General features: G+C 57.7%; 1 protein-coding gene across 7 annotated transcripts in view; it reads left to right on the top strand.

Moving 5' to 3' along the window:
• The first annotated feature begins 11,466 nt into the window (after window positions 1–11,466).
• ELN (elastin) overlaps window positions 11,467–18,378 on the top strand; it is a 32,337-nt gene continuing 25,425 nt past the window's right edge. For all 7 annotated transcript variants that reach the window (XM_058568972.1, XM_058568971.1, XM_058568969.1 and 4 more), the window contains exons 1-2: window positions 11,467–11,787; window positions 17,757–17,807. In XM_058568972.1, the coding sequence (XP_058424955.1) occupies window positions 11,706–11,787; window positions 17,757–17,807 (133 nt within the window). In that variant the 5' untranslated portion in view covers window positions 11,467–11,705. The remainder of the gene's footprint in view (window positions 11,788–17,756; window positions 17,808–18,378) is intronic.

Raw genomic sequence — 18,378 nt, 5'->3', positions numbered from 1 at the left:
GAAGACTCTTTCCAGGCCTCTTTCTAGCTTCTGGTGGTTGATGGCCATCCTTGGTGTTCCTTGGTTTATAGGTGATTCATTCTAATCTCTGCCTCTGTCTTCACATGGCCCTCTTCTCCCTGTGTGTCTCTGTGTCTCTGTGTCTTCACATGGCCTTCTTATGAGGACACCAGTCATTGAATTTAGGATCCACCTTAATCCAATATGACCTCATCTTAATAGGATTACATCTGTAAAGACCCTATTTCCAAATAAGGTCACCTTCACAGGAACCAGAGATCAAGACTTGAACATATCTTTTGGAGGGACACAATTCAACCCATTACAAAGTTCAAGAAGAAGTGAAACCAATCTGCAGTGAAAGACATCAGCTGAGTGGTTATCCCTGGTGGGTACAGACTGGGAAGGGGCACAAAGGAGCCTGCTGGGCTAGAAATGTCTCGCATGTTGATATGTGGGTGGTGGCGACATGAGTCTAGAGACACACAAAGGTCCTCAAGCCACACCCCCGAGCTCTGTGCACTTTACTCCACGTGTGTTATTCCCCCTTTAAAACGCTCTTGTGAAGTGGAGTTAACTGTTGGCTGAGCAGACATTGCCGTGCAAGTCAATATGACAACACACACCTACAATGCCACACACCTGCAGACAGACAACACAGAGACACACAGACCTACTCGCCCTCACCACCACCTCCCCGACAGGCCTCGGTCTCCTCCTCTGTAGCCGACAGGGGTTTGCAGGGGGGCCATCCAGGCTGTTCTGAAGATTCTGAGTGTGGAGCATGAGGTAGAGGGAGGATGTGTCTCCCCCAGAGCCGAAAGCCAAATCCCGTGCCGGGGGGGGGCCACGGAGACCACCCCGCTGGGTGCACTTCCTCCTCTGGGGCCTGGAATGAGAGTTCATGTTGCTGGGTCTGCTCAGGATAAACAATTCCATGCACAGCTGGGGACCTGAGAGCCTCAGGCCCTGTAGGACCAAACCCCTGAGAGGCAGAGAAAGATGCAGGCAGGAGCACAGAGAGACTGGCGGGAGAAAGAGAGAGACATACACAGAGAAAGAGACAGAGATACAGAGAGAGAGCAAGACAGAGCCACAGAACAGAAGAGATGGGGACAGAGCAGGAGACATCCATCCATTCACTCTTTTCCCAGGCGTGTGTTCTGGGCCAGGCCCTGATGGGTGCTGGGGACGCAGAGGTGCCGAGACATAGCACCAGCCCCAAGGAGCTCCTGGAAATAGGAAACAGAGACTCCAGCTAGCCAGGGGTGGGGCCAAGCTTTAGAGCGGGTCTGCCTCCTCCCCTTCCCCAGGGAGTTCGTGTCTCATCCCCTCCCTCCAGGCCCCCTCAGGAATCCAGAGATAGGAGGGAGCACAGAGAGCAGAGGAAGTGATAGGCCACCCTGGAGAGGGCCATGGACTCAGCAGCAGAGGACCCACAGTGCAAAGGGCCAGCTCCAGGAGATGTGGCCCAGCCCCCTCTGAACCTCCACTCTTCTTCGTCCCAGGCCCTGCTCTGTCTGAGGACAGGGGCTGGGGAGAGATGCTGGACTTGGAACAAGGTTCAAATCCCGACTCTGCCATGACTGGCTGTGGGGCCTCGGGCAAGTCACTTAACTTCTCTTGGCCTCGCTTTACTTGTTTGAAAAATGGGAAGAGAATGTTTTAAAATATAGGCTTTATTATAATTCAGGTATGGTGACGCCAACAGACCAGATGACTGCATTGAAAAAACAGTTTGTTATACTCACAGGTCCCAAGAGAAGAGGGCACGCCACACCACACGGGGCCACACGAGGAAGGACCAGGGCCGGTCGGGAGGCAGAGGGAGGGGGAAACGTGGGCAGGAGCCTCTGTTGTGGTTTCCGTGGGAAGGAACAGGTGGGGCAGGCTTAGGATGGGCTCCTTTGAATAATGTCAGTGGGCTCTGGGGTGTGGGGACTGTCCCTAGTCGTCTGATACCTGGCCACGGGGCCATGAGGGCAGGGGTAGTGGCTGGAGCGTGAGAGCTCCACAGAGCTGGCGGTCGAGGTGCGGGCTCCAGGGCAGTTGCTTTATACGGGAGAGGCCCGCTCCCAGACAAGTCATTTGCTACCTCTAGGCATTAGCTAGCCTTGGGAGGGGCTGTCCCTTCAGGGTCAACAAGGCCCCAAGATGTCAAGGCATCAAAAACACAGAATAAAAAGACACGGTTGATCCAGGGGAATAACAGCATCTCCCAATTCGTTTGGAGATTAAACCAGTTATTGTCACGGAAGCTCCTGACATGGCAGGAGCAGAGTACAGCTGGAATCTGAAGCCGCATCTCACCTCCTCTGAGAAGCCCTCCCAGACTGACCCAACCTGGCACCTCTTCTGCTTGACGCCCCGGCCCCCTGGTAGCACTGTCAGATGTTTTTTCTACACTGGTGAATTCTCACACACACGGCTCTGGGGATCAGAGTCGGGGCTGACGGGGGAAGAATGATGGGGGAAATTCAGCCTGAATCAAAGAATATTTTTAAAGAAATGAATGAGAACAATCATAAGCCGTCCCAGATGCTCAGACCATCTGGTAACACAACGGGACCAGGAAAGACCCTTGGAGAGGTCCGTGCAGGGCAGGGGACACCTCTCCTATACAGGACATTTCGAATATTGTTTCAGGGGGTGCACACACCCCCTGAAACCCACCCCTCAAACCCAGGCAAGAATCAGCACTGGGGGGTCTTCTTTCAGGCAAGGGTGCAATGAGCAATGTGGATGGCCAGGAAAGCAACCAGAGCATCTGGAGGGCTTCCTTCCAGAAGGTTCCCTCCCTGCACTTGGGGCCTGGGACAGGGCCACCTCCTTCCTCCCAAGCTCCCAGAAGGCCTTTGTTATGGGTGGATTTGTGTCCAAAATTCATATGATGATCCCCTAACCCCCAGGACCTCAGAATGTGACTGTATTTGGAGACATGGTCCTTAAAGAGGTGATGAAGTTAAAATGAGGTCGTTAGAACAGGCCCTAATCCAATACGACTGGTAAGGGGAGATTAGGACACAGACACACAGAGGGAAGACCAAGTGAGGATGTGGGGAGAAGACGGCCTTCTAGAAGCCACGGAGAGAGGTGTCAGAAGGAACCGACCCTGCCAACACCTTGATCTTGGACTTCCAGCCTCCAGAGCTGTGAGGCAATAAATTCCTATTGTTTAAGCCCCTCGGTCTGTGGTCCTTTGTTATGGCAGCCCGAGCTGATGAACACACCCTCTGGAAACCTCCGCCTTCCTTCCAGAAGCAGACGCTGTGGTTGGGAGACACAGGCGGCCCTCATGCAGAGGACCCTGACGGTCAAGGTTAGGACAGTGTTTCTCACGCTGGAACGTGCATCAGCGTCACCTGCTGGGCTTGGTCAAGCACAGGTTACTGCCCCACCCCAGAGTCTCTGAGTCAGAAGATCCGGGGTGGGGCCCACGAATCTGCATTTCTAACAAGTTTGTTCTCATGTGGTGCTGATGCTGCTGGTCCTGGGACCACACTTTGAGAACCACTGATTATGATGCTCGTTAAACGCTGAGAACCACTGGCCTGACAGCCAGAGCCCCCTGTGGGAGGGTCACTTGCAGAGACGGGCCATCAAGCCCAGTGTTTCTCAAACACTGCTGTGCACTGGAACTTCCCGGGAAGCTTTAAAAATGCCCACACCTGCGCCCCGCCCCAGAGATTCCGGGCTGGGGCACAGCCTGTTCAGTGGGATTTAGAAACTCTCAGGGGCTCTAATGCACGGCCAGGGTTGAGAAGCACTGTTCCAGTCTGCACCCCAATGTTGAGAGGGGGCTCCTGGCCCAGACAGCGGACAAGTTCCCCAGGTCACACGGCAATTGGCACAGGTCAGGGAATGGAACGCCAGTCTCCTGAGGACCCTGCCGTCCCACCAGAATGGTGGTTTTCATGATTTTTGAAGCCCCAGAAGCCTTTCTTCAAATGAAATGTTACTCTGGTATACAAGCCTGGTGTACAAACCAAACAAAACCAGGTCTGCCTCGGTACCAGCTGGGTGGGGCCTGGCGCCCTGCCCGCCCAGCAGCCCATCTCTATTTTTGGGGTTCTGAGGAACACACTCTGAAATCGCTGATCTCCCCCAAGATGTCCTTCAAGGGGACCCCTGGGGAGTCTGGAGGGCTTTGGGGCCAGGAACAGGCACAGCTACCTCCAAGAACACCGGCGACCCAAACCTGGGCGCCAAGACCCCAGTTCTTATCAGCTTGGCAGAGCCCAACATGTGGCCAAGCCAAGAGGGTCAGGGAGGTATGTAGCAAAGGGGGTCTCCCTTCTCCTATTCACTTGTCCGTTCGCTCAGCCACATTGCGGTGCCTACTTCAGAGCGGGCCTCCTTCCCACGGGCAGGACCACAGCCCCCAGGGTAGAGGTGAGAACGATTTGTAAACAGTCATTGCAACAGCATCTTTCAGACTTTCTGACTGTGACATGCAGGAAAAAATTCATCAAAATCCAGTACTCACATGCAAACACTCATAACTCGGAAGAAAGATTCAAGACCCAAGGCTGATTTGGTCAGTTGCCTCACACTGGTGTCTATTCTCTTCTCTCGTTTAAAAATGCTCTGCCTGGGGCCGGCCCGGTGGCGCAAGCGGTTAAGTGCGCGCGCTCCGCTGCGGCGGCCCGGGGTTCGCTGGTTCGGATCCCGGGCGCGCACCGACGCACTGCTTGGTAAGCCATGCTGTGGTGGCGTCCCATATAAAGTGGAGGAAGATAGGCACCCATGTTAGCCCAGGGCCGTCTTCCTCAGCAAAAAAGGAGGAGGATTGGCGGATGTTAGCTCAGGGCTGATCTCTTCACAAAAAAAAAAAAAATAAATAAAAAAAAATAAAAAAAAAAAAATGCTCTGCCTGACCCACTAAACCAACTCGACACCCACCGATGGGTCACAGCCCGCAACTGGAATAGTGCTGGCGGAGCGGGACAGGCTGCACAGGAAGGGCCAGCATCCTCCCAGTGGGCTTTCAGCAGGGTGGGGACAGCTGGGGTCTGTGCTTCCGGAAGCTCCCCCAGCAGGCAGGCAGGCAGCCTGTGGGTGGGCTGAAGGGCAAAGGCCCGGGCCTCAGACAGGGCTGCCTTCAGCCCTCCTGCTTTTGCACACGCTACCCAAAACACATCTCCCTTTGAAAGAAGTAAACAGGATTCAGCTCTGGCATCACGTCCTCCGGGAAGCCTTCCTGATTGCCTCCACTTTCCCAGGACTGCAGGTGCCGATGTCCTGTCTGTCCCCCCTCCCAGGACCTGATGCCCAGCCAGAACAGGCAGCTCAGGAATGTGGAGAACAGAACAAAGAGGAGCAGATAACCCAGGCCCTGCAGGAGCCCCTGGCCCGGCCCGGGCTGCCTCCCACCCTGCATCCTGGCAGCTGCCGGGCCCAGCCTGGACGACCCACCTGGTGCCACAGGAATCAAGCCAGCTGAGGGTTCCGGGCACAGGTGGAGGGGTCTGCCCAAGGCAGAGAGTGGCCAGACGTGGTATAGGGATAGAGACCGGCAGAGCCCAGGAGGAAGAGGGTTCCCTGCCTGGCAGTGTTACCAGCTCAGGCTCTTGAAAGGGCTCCTGGGCACGGTGGGCGGGGGGGAGGCAGGGTGAGGAGGGCGAGCAGGAGGGAGCACTGCTGTGTGTGCCAAGGGAGGAAGCGTGGACAGCTCTGTCAGCTCCCAGAGCCAGCACGCGGACCCGTGGGGTGCCCAGCCCAGGGAAGAAAGGGCCCTGCTCTCTAGGGGCTGAGTGCACCCCAAAGCTGGGGCCATCGCCCCCTCAGAAAGCAGTGTGGCTGGCAGGCTGAAATACCCCAGAGGCCTCAGCTCCAGGCCACAATGCCTTGGGGTGACCCTGGGCCAGTGTGCTCAGTGTCCTCACCTGGGTGGCAGGATGTTTTGGCTTCTCGAATACCTGTGCGTGTCCACCCTGAGCCCTGCCCCTCTCTCAGCCCCTCAGGCTGCAAGCCAAAGCAGTCTGAAGTCATCTTCTCTTTGAGTGAGTATCCTAGAGGGGCAGGAGGCGGGGGGGAAGCTGTCCTGCCCTGGGGATGGAGAGTCCCCAGTGGGATCCATGAGTGGATCACACCTTGCAAGCATCCCCAGAGACGGCCCAGGCCCCAGGCTCCCCAACCTCTGAACAGTCTTGGGGTGCACAAAGGCACAGAGGTGCCAAAAGGGGCTCATGGAGTCCCCAGGGCCCATCGAGACTTCCAAGCCCCACACAAGACGCCCGGATTTTGGCCGGGGGTGGAGGGTAGGGACAGAGAGACCTAGCAACTGGGATGGAATTTACTGCTGCCTGCCGATGTGACAGGGTCTCAGACCTAAAATTAAATAGAGCTCAGGGAGATATTGAGAGTGCTCTTTCTGGCAGCCGGAGTCTGTAGACAGTGCTCCTAACCCCTATGTTTACAAACGAAGATAATAATATCCCCGATCGCAAACGGAGATGTGCTTTGTAAACTGTCAAGTGTCAAACAAATGAGAGGCGTGTTCTGGACTCCTCCATCCCGGGCCCCCTGGGGAGGGGGTGCCCAGCTCGCAGTGTTCCCCCTAGACTGCAGCAGACAGCCCATGAGGCGAGGTGGGAACAGCACGGGGCAGAACGGCCAGTCCGGGACACCCACCCCCCGGCTCACACCGGCCAAAGACCCAGACTGACAAATGACTCAGACATGCAAACACCCGGCCCGGGCAGAGGCACAGCCTTGCGCAGAGGTTGCTGGATCAGAGGCGCGCAGCTCAGGAGCTGGGGCATCCCAGGGCGGTGGTGGGGAGGGTACGTGTGGACACGGGGCTTCCTCCTGGGGACTCCCCCTCCCCAGCCTCAACTGTCTGCTTCAGTTGCCTGAAATGGCACCAAGGACCCCATCCCACCTTTGAGCACTTGCTGTATACCGGACTCTTACAGACATGAGTTTTCAATCTTAAAGGCTTATGAAGACGCCTGTCTCCATAAGAGGAAACGGGGGCTTCTAGGGATTAATCACCATTGATGTCACCCTTATCAGGTGGTATTTGTAGGTGACCCACCCAAGCTCACACACTAATCATGTTAGTCCCCACCACAACAACCACCACTGGCCCGCTCTGCACCCCAGCCTGGGGGCTGCAGATGCCCCCTGTGCTGTAATTCCAGCCCCTCCCCAAAGTCCCAAGCCCGCTCCGAGCACAGTCTCTTCCCTCGGTGGCTCCTGCGTGATGAAGCCAGACTCAGCAGGGCCCCAGACCAGCAGCGTCTGTCTGTTGTCGGCTGCAGACCCTTGACCTCTAGGGAAGCCTGACACCTGCCCCGGAGCAGGCCCCTTCCTCTCCTGGCCCGCTGTCAGAGGGGTCCCAGGCCACCTCTGGGGAGGGATGAGCCACAGAAGGCCTTTCTCGTTTTCCAGCCGGACTGTTGGCTCTGGGCCGACGCTGCCTGGTGCCGCTCAGTAGGTGGCCGCCCTCTCAGGCTGGGTCCCCAGCACAAGGGCAGGGCCTCTCCCCTGGGGCTGCCTGTCCGGGGTGTGCCCCAGGCCACCCCCTGCCGCCCTCAAGAACACCCTCCCCGCCTGCCGTCTACCTCGTCCTCCTGCCCCGCCCTACCTGTAACGTTTGAGCAGCAGGAGCCGCTCTCAGCGTTTCCCCCTCGCTCACCCTAAGTCAGGCCCATCCTCACCAGCCCCTCAAGGTCTCGAGCTGTGCTGTCCACTCTGGCGGCTGCTGGCCACATGAGGCTGCTGAGCACTCAAAATGTGAGTAGTCCAAACTGACATGCACTCCAAGTGTAACTTCCACGCTAGTAGTAAGACTTAAAGAATGCAAAATACATCGTTAATAATTTTTATATCAATAACATGTTTGCATGATAATATTTTAGACGTATTGAGTTAAATACAGCTTATTATTAAAATTAATTTTACTTACATTTTCTTTTATTTTATATGGCTACTAGAAAATTTAAAATCAGAGGAAGGGCAGGTTCTGGCCTTAATGTCTGTAGCTGGGTCTCATGGATGAGAGAGGGTGGATCCAGGAAGGTCCGTCACCCTACCTTGCTGCTCATTCTCTCCTGGATGTCTACACGTGAACCCACGCTAGCCAGCCAGCACTCACTTCTGTCCCAAGCCTCACTTGGGCCCACGGGAGAAATTCATGCCCCCTGTTCGTGTAACCTTGACCTCATTTCCTCTGGGACTGGCTGGAGGGACCCGCACTCACATGGATGTGTAGATGACTGACAGCAGAGGCCGCCACGCACTGGCGGGGAGCACAGCAGGGGTCCTGGATCTGGCTGACACCAAGCTCTTCCTAGGCCAGCCAGGCGGCCCACGCCCAGCTCTCCCTCTGGTCCAAGGTTCCATGCAGAAGGCACATCCCGCACTCAACAGATAAAAATACCATGTATAGACAAGGGAGAAAACAGAAACCACAGCCCCAGGATTCTGGAGGTCTGTCTACATCAGCAGCCTCTGCTCCCATCTCCTGGAGGGCACATCTGTGCTTATTGTTCAACACTCTTGCAAGAAGGGGAGACAGTCCATCCTCAAACTGCCTTCAGTGGTGGCCAGGCCAGTGGTGAATGAGATGAGGCACCCAAGGAGCCCACACCAAGGCCCCCAAGAGGAGTCTGGGGGGCAAGGACGCTGAGGGCAGAGACCTGCAGGGATGGAAGCTGAGACCAGGGAACCTTGCCAACAGAGGTCCAGCTCCAGCCCTCCAGGACAAGTCTGAGGGCTGGGGAACAGCTGTGCCAGCAGAAGGGAGGCCAGCCAGGAGGAAGGAAAGTGGCAGAGCCATTAAGCTGGGTCATGCAAGGCCTTGAAGGCCACACCCACAAGTCTGGACTTTATCCGGAAGGCAACTGAGGATTTCTAAGTAAAGCAATGACATGCTCAGGGTCATGTGGAGGCTGGTGGCTCTGTCCTTCCTCAACAAGTGCACCTGGAGGAGCTGTGGACAGAGATGGCCTGTCAGTGACTCACCTGGATGCCCAGCAGCAAGTGGGCAGGTGAGGCCAAGCTCATCTGGCATTCGGTGCACTAGGCATCTCTCTGTGGGCAGTTCTACATTTACGACCCGATTGACTCTGCTCAGCTACGCAGAGCAGAGCACTGCTGGGTGTCTTGAACGTGTAAGCAAATGAGTGAAAGAATGTTGGTTAATAACTGTGACCCCCAGTCCTTACGTATGTGCTGAATGCATTGCGCTAAACTGCACTGGAGAATCAGCTTCATGGGTTCGATTCTGAATTGAAGCTCCCTTTGGAGATACACAGAGCCTTGCTAAATATGAGTTAGTGGAGCTGCTGCAACAAGCATGGGACACTAAGAAGAAGTGGGCACACAGGTAGGGGCAGGACACAGGGCCCGGCTGTGCGGGGAGAGGTCTGGCCCTGCAGCCTCCAGGCTATCCCTGAGAACGCCTCTCCTCACCTCTCCTGGATCCCCCACAGCAAGCCCTCTGCCTCTGGCTTCAGCCTCTCTCCCGGTCCTGGAATTAATAAAGACTCTGAGCAGACTGCGGTTTGCAAGTCTGAAAGCCGGTTCCTGCCCACGTCACTGCCCCGGGAGGAGTGGGGCCCAGCTCCTCCCCAGCACCCCCTGCCTTCACCTTCCCAGGAGGGGCCGAGCACACACATGCACTCCCTGCCTCCCCTCCCCCAGCAGGCACATCCCAGGCACTGAGCCTCAGACCCTGACCCTGAGCAGCCTCTACCCCACCAACAAAAGCTGGCTTGGGCTCGTAATCTCCATCAGCTACCCCAAAGCACCCCCAAATAACACACACTGAAAGTGACACACAGCTTCAAGCCAGTCATCCCGGCATGCCAAGCCCTGCCCAATCCTGGAGCTGTGCTGCCCGAGGCCAGGGAGACGAGGGACGGCCCTGGGTCCCAAGGTGGCCCAGCGTAGAGTCAAGCCAACAGTTACACTGAAAACAGGGGTGGTGCTTGCAGAAGTAGTGGTGGTAATAGTGTCCCAGAACTAGTACCAGCCCCAAGTGAGGATGGAGCGTTTTCGATCTGGCAGTCATGGTGTGAAAATAGCTGACCACATTTTACTTATCTTTGCAATAACTCCCCTAGGCAAGGCTATTTATCACCATTTGACAGATGAGCAAACTGAAGCTCTAGGAAGAGGTTACCCCCATAGAAAGTCTAGAGCAAGAATTTGGTCCTGGGTCCACCTGAGTCCAATGCCTGGCCTTTGACACCTGCACTCCTGGCCACCCCTGCTGTGTCCCCCTCATTCTCCAACCAGGTGCAGGGAAAAGCTCTCAGAACTCGACCTCGACTTTTTCCCCTGACAGGCCGTGACCAGGGCAAGTACCAGTTTCTCTCCGCTTTCCTCTGGTTCCCAAATTTCTTCCCCACTTGCCGGGAGCCGCACGACCCTCTCCTACCCTGCCTCACCAGGGTCCTCATTCTGCTCAGGCAGGCGTGAACAACCCAAGTCCTGGAAATGCAGGGCCCAGCTGCTTCAGCGCGGGGCCGCCCCCTCCTGGCCACCAGAGGAATGTCGGCCCCGGGCCTCTGGGGTGGGGCGAGAATCAGTAATTTAGGGGTTCCCAAGTCTGGTCTGGGTGCCAGAAGGGCTCAGCATTGGAGTCAGAGTAATAAACAGGGGCTGGGCCACCTGCCAGTCTGGGTGGGCTCCCCAGCTCCCTGGTCCCCCGCAGGGCACTTGGGGGTCCGGCCTGACCTTCAGCAGACACTGTGGCCTGCACAAGCCTGCACGTGGGAGTGCAACTTTGACCCATGACGAATGGACCCCCTGTGGTGTGTCAGAGTCTCCCACATGTCCCCTAGATGCCCCAGGGGACAACATCAGCATGGCCTTAACTCCCAGGCCACTCCCCTGGTGCAGCCCCTTGGCCTCTGCAGGCATGGATCCCAGACCGGCCCAACACCCTCTCCCCAGCTGCAGGCAGGAGACTGTGACCTTAGCCTGCGAAGAATGGAGCCCTGTAGTGCACCAGGCCCCCCTTCCTTCCCCCCGATGCCCCAGGGGGCAGCACCAACGTGATCTCACCTTCCAGGCCATTCTGCCGACAGCCAGCCCCTCAGCCTCTGCAGACACTGGACCTGGGCCCCAGACCTCAGACCTGCCCAACACCCTCCCTCCCCAGCCTGGGGCAGGGCCTGTCTGTGGCGGGGCCGGGGGTGTTGGGGGAGTCTGGAGGACTGGGGTGGGGGCAGAGGCGCGGGACAGCTGGCCTGTGTCCCCACACTGGGCCCAGGGCCCAGCCGGAGGGGCGGGGGCCTGGCCACTCAGGCCTTGGCTGGGGCCGGATTTTTGGCCGGGCTGCAGGGCCCTCCCTCCTGCTTCCTCTCCGGAGGGCTGTCCTGGCAAAGGTCCCCCTCGCACTTTCTGGCGGGAACAGGGCCAGCAGTGAGAGAACAGCCACAGAGGGAAGGCGAGAGAGATGGGGGAGAACTCTGTGCGTGTGTGCGCGCGCGCGCGCGACTGTGCGCGCGGCTGTGTGTTTTAAGGAAACAAGCCCACAGTCCAGTCCAGTCCGACCCAGCCTGGGAGGCTTGTGAGCCCGCGTTTCGTAATTGCCCCCCTCCTCGCAGCCCCCTCCCCCAGGCCTCCCCCTTCTCCCGCCCTCCTGCCCGCCCTCTCTCCCTCCCTCCTTCCCTCAGCCGGCGAGGCAGCAATTACGCTTTGGGGATAAAACGAGGCGCGGAACTCGGGCTGGGGCATTTCTCCTCGAGATGGCGGGTCTGACAGCGGCAGCCCTGCGGCCCGGAGTCCTCCTGCTCCTGCTGTCCGTCGTCCACCCCTCGCAGCCTGGAGGTAGGCCTCACCCTCTCCCCAGAGTTGCCCGCAGCCCTTGGGCCTCCCGGCCAGGTGGCTGGACTGATGGATGGTGAGAGGGCGCCTTCACCCCCGCGTCCTCTGGGGGTCCCGGGTGGGAACGCCTCAGCCACTGGATCCTTGGAACTGCTGGTCCCGGGAGCCAGCCTGTGCTGAGGAGGAACCTGTCACCCACATGCCTCCTGACTCAGGATGCTCCCAACCAGGGGCCAGGTCCTGCTGCCGTAGGAGAGCTGCGGGGCCTCTGCTCTGTCCCGGGAGTCCTCCCGGGGAGGGGCAGGGAGCACGCTGGAGAGGGCCGGCAGGGTCCCATGGGGCTTTGGGCACCGGCAGTTTGCACACCTGTGGACCTGGCAGGTGTGCCCACATGCCTTGGGGGCAGGGGACCTGGATTGGAGGCCAGCCCAGCCGCCGTGAGCTATGACCTCAGCAGGTTCCTTGTCCCCTGAGAGGTCAAGACCCCCCTCCGAGGAAGGTCAGGGTTAAGTTGATTACCGGGTTGCAGGTTGGAAAGTTGCCACTGTGGTCTGTCCCTGGTGAGGAGGGCTGGGACTTCTGAGTGTGTGTGAGTGTGTGTGTGTGCATACATGTGTGCGCATGCATACACACGTGAACAAGTGTGTTGCATGCTATTGCACAGGTGTGTATGTGTGTATATGCCCAAATACGTCACCAAATAGTGGAAGAGTTTTCTGGGAGGGGATGAATGTCTGTCCAGGTTCCTCCCTGGACAAATGTGTGTGTTTCGGGAGTAGGGTATGTGAAAGGGCGTGTTAGCGTGTGCAAAGTCTGCCACCCGACAGGCACATCCTGGGGGGGGAGCTGGTGTCCAGGTGCGTCCCTGGTGTGGACTGTGGCTCTGAGTGTGGCTGTGTGTGTGGTGTGGAGCACAAGCAAGGAGAGGGGAGCTGAGGAAGGGGTGCATCTCCCGGCAGAGGGTGTGGCTGGAGGCAGAGGCTGCGGTGGACCTCAGGGCCGTCCTGGCCCATTAGGTGTGTGCCCCCCATGGGGCTGCTACGCACCTCGGGGGACCCTCGGAGTGGCCCACTGGAGGCCCCTGAAGGTGCTCCTGGCCGTGGGAAGAGTCATTGGTGCGGTGGCCTGGGTGGGGTCCGGTTTCTGTGGGAGTGCTCCTTGCCGTGAGAACTGGACCTTCAGTGGGGGCCAGAGGAGGGCAGGGTGCAGAGGGTGGAGCAGGCTCAGGCCGGAGGGCTGGAGTAGGGGTGCTGGGCAGGAGCGGCAGCTGTTTCCGTGAGATTGACCGGCTGGGCAGGACAGCTGGGAGCAGGGGCTTCCTGCGCAGAGGTCAGCTCCCGGGCCTGGACAAGGCCGAGGAACGTGCATACCATCAGGTGGGGTCCAGCAGGGGAAGCAAGACAACCCCAGAGGACCAGCCGCCCTGATGCCTAAAAGCAGCAGCTCTGGGCCTGCCTGAACCCCTCCTTCCCCAGGCATGCCTCTGAACACCTGCCTTCCTAGACAGAGCTCCCACCTAGAGCACGGCAGTTATCCCCACAGGAACCCTGAGAGTGCCGAATTATCATCTGCACTTTACAAATGGGGAAATCGAGGCTCAGACAGGCTAAGGCAGCCCAGAGAGTTAGTACCAGCCAGCTCTCTGCCCTGGGCCAAAGGATGAGGGGGTGGGGGCCAGGTACCAGGCAACGTTTGGGGAGGCGCAGGCCTGGGGCTGAGTCCTCCAGGGTGGGCACGCCCTAGAGCAGAATGCAGCCTCTCCTTGTGCCCTCAGTGACGGCGCTCAACGTTCAGCAGGCCTTGCCCTTTCCTTGCAAACATAAATCTCAGCTCTGTCTCAGGTGGTAGAGTGCTGGGTCCAAATAAGGGATGTGCGAATTGATGAGGTCCTCTGGGGTTTGTGCTCAGAGCCCACTGAGGTCTAGAGAGATCAGGGGGCGAGAGGGGCACAGACACACACCCTTACCCACATGCCCACCCTCACACACTCACGCACACACATACACAGAGCCACCCACCTGGGTGTCCTGGGGGAGCCCAGCTTCCCTCGACCCTAAGAGGACATCACCCCCATGAGTTCCCGGCTCCAAAGATCCATGTTGCCAGTGGAGGCAAGAAAGGAGCTCCCCAGGCGGACTTTGATGGAAAGGGTGGTCCAGACCCATTTAGGATGGGTCCAAAGTAGCTTTGAGGACCAGCTGCCCCTAACCCCCATGCCATTTAAAAAGAGAGAGAGAGAAGAATTAAATCAAGTGTAATTCTCTCCCATCCCCCAGAATACTATTAGTTTTTTTTTCCTGATTTCAGAACTGAAGATGATTTAGAACAGGGGTTTTCAATTCTGGCTGCGTATTGGAGGTACCCAGGGAACTTTACACAATGATGCTGGGGTCCCATCCAAGAATTCCTGTTTTATTTGGTCTGGGGAGGAACCTGGACGTGGAGGTTTTGTCAAGGCTTCCCAGGTGACTCCGATGAGCCTCCAGGCCCAGGACCTCTGGTTCAGGGATTGATCCTGCCCTCTGCATCTGCTGGGGCCCAGGCAGGAGGGCAGACATGCCCAGGAAAGGGAGGGGACCAAGCCACCCACTGGAGGACAGATTGTTTTCGAAAAACCCTTGGCAGCCTTTCTCCATGCAAACAACAAACAGCTTCGTGCGGTCTTATCTGCTCCCCAGGCCGGCCCCCTGGACTTGGACTTGGCAAAGCCCCCTGCCAGGCCTGCTGGCCCGCTGCTCACTCCCAGACAGCCCTCCCCCAGGTCTTTGAACCTGGAGACCAGGACCCAGGCAGAAGGCCCTGCGTGTGACTCGGGTCGGCTGTGGGTCCCGGGCCAGGCGCTTCATCTCGCTGGCTCTTGGTTTCCTGGCTGTACAATGGGAAGAAACATCTTTGCCATACTTATCTCCTAGGGCCAATGGGAGGCTCCAGCAATGTAATAACTGCAAAAAATGCATCAAATATGAGATCTCTGGGAATGTGAATTCTTAAAGTGATATATCTTCTTATTCAGAATTTGCCAACTTGGGCCCATCGACCCTTGTAATTAGTGCACATTTATAAGGTTTAATTTTCTCTCTGGCTACTCACACCATGTTTGGCTAGTGGGGAGCAGCGTGCCGTGATGGAGGAAGCAGACAGGACTGGGGGAAGGGGTGGCCTGAAGGAATCCCAAGAAATCCAGGAAGGCTTCACATTGGAGGTTAGACCTTGAAAAAAAGGTCAATGTTTGAGGGGCTGTCTGTGGATGAGAGGTGAGCCTCAGTCTGTGGGACTCTGGGAGGCGAAATTGGAGAGCCAAAGGGCAGATTCTCTCTCAATAGAAGAAAAAGCTCTCTGCAGGTAAGGCTGACAGCATTGGGAGGTGGTGATTTTCCTGTCACTGGAGGCATGCAAGCAGGAGAACAAGGGGATGTTTGCAGAAGGAGTTTCAGCTCAAGCCAGAAGACTGTTATGATCCCTGAGAGTCTAGGATCATGATTCTAAGATGCAAGAGACAAGTTCCACCCTGGGCTAGCCGGGGAAACCGGCCAAACCCACATAAAACAAGACAAGTGTGCTCCAGGCCAAAAGCTGGGGCCAGCTGAGCGGTGAGAACCTCAGGCTCGGAGAAGGCAGGAGGGAGAATCTGAGCTCAGTCGTGGTAGAAGGGCAGGACTTGGAGAGAGAAGAGGGCATTCCTGGCAGGAGGAACTGCTCAGGCCAAGGAGTGGAGGTGGGAGGGAAGATGAGCCACTGGAGCGTGAGAGGAGGCTGCTGCCTCTTGAAGGCCCACGATGGACTACTGTCTTCTTCTGTTCTCACCTCTTCTGCACTCAACGAGAGGAGGCAGGGCAGAACCCTTCACACCCACCACGCCTCCTCCATCTCCTCACTGCAGAGCGGGCATCAACATCTCCAGCTCCCCAGACTGTCGTGGCTCAGGCACAGGGTTTGGCAAATGCGGTTGGGATCTGAACTGCGGGATGGAGAGTGGGAGAAGAGAGATCTGGGGAGAGAGGGGCAGGCGCTGGGGAGAGGGGAAGCCAGGGAGGGCCCTGCCACAGGTGGGTGTGGGGGAGCAGAACCCCAGGGGAGGAGGTGGGGGTTCAGCCAGGCCTAAGGGCTAGACCAGCCGGAGGTAGGGAGCCCTTAGGGCGGTTGAGGATGGAACAGGTTGGACTCAGACCTACAGGCAACATCTTTGCCTCCACTCCACCTAATTCATCCATCATTTATTGAACATCTTCAGTATACCTGGCCCCAGGCCATGTACTCTGCAGCAAAGTGGAGTCAGAGGGTCACTATCTGGTTTTTGAGCGATCACTGTGAGCCAGGTCCAAGGCAGGCCAGGTCTCTCACCGGGACCCTTTGACCACTCGCGACAACTTTGCAAGGCAGTGGTTATCAGCCCCACGCTGCTAAAAAGGAAACTGAGGTTCAGAGGGGTTAAGCGACTTGCCCGAGGTCACACAGATGGTAAGAAGTGGTGCAGCCAGGATCAGAGGCCAGATGGGTCTGTCCTGAGCCCCTTGCTCCCTCCCTGCCAACACTGCTCCTGCAGTCTGCTCTGGAGCCAGGAGCAGAGAGGTGCTCCGTAAGGAAGGACGGAGAGGGAGAGAAAGGGGAGGAGGGAGAGAGGCCAGGGCAGAGGAAGGCCTGGAGCACAACAGGGAAAAGCACAGAAGAGACAGTGCTCAGAGCTGGAGGCCCGAGCCAGGGAAGGCATCAAAGGCCTGAGGCAGGCCATGTGTGTGCTTGGCAGCCGATGACAGGGCCGAGCACTCATTCCCAGCAGGACCAGCCTCCTGGGGCCACCGCTCTGAGCCCTCGAGGCTCTGACCAGATTTCTTGCACACTCCAGGCCTGGATTGCAGTTCCTGGGGGGCCACAGGCCCTTGAGGGGTGGTGCTGGGGCTCTGGCACTGGGTGGCCGTGACAGCTTGGCATCCCTCATCCTGCTGGGCTGAGGCTGAGGCTGACAGGGCCCTGGGGCCAGTAGACCCAGCTGTGCAGCATCACCAGGCCACAGAGGCCAGACGTCTGGCCAGGAGGCCTCTGGACACACTGCTGGGCCGCCAGACACTGTCCCCCCAACCCCACCCATGCCCCTCTCAGCAGGGTGGTGCTGGGGCTCAGGCCGGGGCGTTGGCAAGGCAGCTTTTCAAGGCTGGGGCCATTCTGTGGTGGCAGAGTCAGAACTGGTCTGCACCAGGATCGTCTGTTGCCATGACTACGCTCAGGCCTGGGTCTGGGGCCCAGCATCACCGCGTTCCCCAGTGAGAACTTCACTGGTCCGTGGGGACTGAACCCGTGATTTTGGCCGGGCAGACGGCCCCTGGCCTGGCCAGTGAATTAGCTTTTCCTGAGGAAACTATTCACTTTGCTCATTCATGGTGTCCCCACTCCAGGCCCCGGCGCCTCCTAAGACAGCTCTGTGTCAGACAGCCAGAACCCCACCCAGCCACTGCTGCCCAGTGGCTGAGGACGCTGACCTCGAGCTGTCCTATCAGTGTGGGAATGGCTGCATTTTTCTAGCCGCAGCCGCATTTCCTTACAGCTCGGCTCGCTGCCGCTGCCGCAGCCCAGCCTGCCCTCCTACAACTCTGGCCCCTCCCTATGCTGCTCAGGGCTGGAAAGAGTTGGCTGCCCAGCAAAAGGCGAAAGGCACTCAGACGCAGCCCCACACCGAGCCCTCTCCTGGGGGAGAGGGGCAGGTAACGCCGTGCAAACCGTCACCCTCAGACAAGTGGCCTGGGTTTGAATCCAGGCTCCATCTCTTTCCAGCTGTGTGTCCCTGGGCACATCTCAGCCTCTCTGAGCCTGATTCCACATCTGTTAAGGTGGAAGTAGTAGTCCCTGCACTTGCAGCCTCAAGGGGCCACTTTGAGGGGCACGACTGAGGAAACACTCTGTAGACGTGCAGAATAATCACCGCGTTGTTACCATGACCTAGCTCTGGCTAACGGAGGACTCTATCTGCTTCCTTCCAGGGGTCCCAGGGGCTGTTCCTGGTGCCGTTCCGGGAGGAGTCTATTACCCAGGTAATGTACTTGAAACTTCCACACACCCAGCGAGGCAGATTGTGGTAACCTGCCTGAGAGAAGCACATTCTGACCCTGCAGAAGGGAAGGACATTGGCCCCTACCACAGAGGACCCGCAAGTCACTTCTGCTTTAAAGAGCAGTTTCTGTGGCGCTGTTTCACAGCTAAGAGCGTAGATTTTCTGGAAGAGGAAACACAACGAGGCTGTAGGAAAGTGGGCGCCTTCATGCAGCCCTGCCCTTCACAGTCGTCAAGTCACTAAGCCCCTCTTGGGGATCCATTCAAGGGAAATCATTGAAGAGAAGAAGAAAGAAGGATCTGCAACAAGGTTCATAGGAGTATTATTTGCAAAAATGTAAAACAGGGGGCAGCCCCGTGGCGTAGCGGTTAAGCGCGCGCTCCACTGCCAGCAGCCCGGATTCGGGTCCCGGGCGCGCACCGACGCACCGCTTGTCAGGCCATGCTGTGGCGGCGTCCCACATAAAGTGGAGGAAGATGGGCACAGGTGTTAGCTCGGGGCCAGTCTTCCCCAGCAAAAGAGGAGGATTGGCATGGATGTTAGCTCAGGGC

This window comes from Diceros bicornis, chromosome 26, assembly GCF_020826845.1.
Source record: "Diceros bicornis minor isolate mBicDic1 chromosome 26, mDicBic1.mat.cur, whole genome shotgun sequence".
Taxonomy (NCBI): Eukaryota; Metazoa; Chordata; class Mammalia; order Perissodactyla; family Rhinocerotidae; genus Diceros; species Diceros bicornis.
The sequence above is the reverse complement of the archived record's forward strand: the minus strand, read 5'-3'. Positions and strand labels throughout refer to the sequence as shown.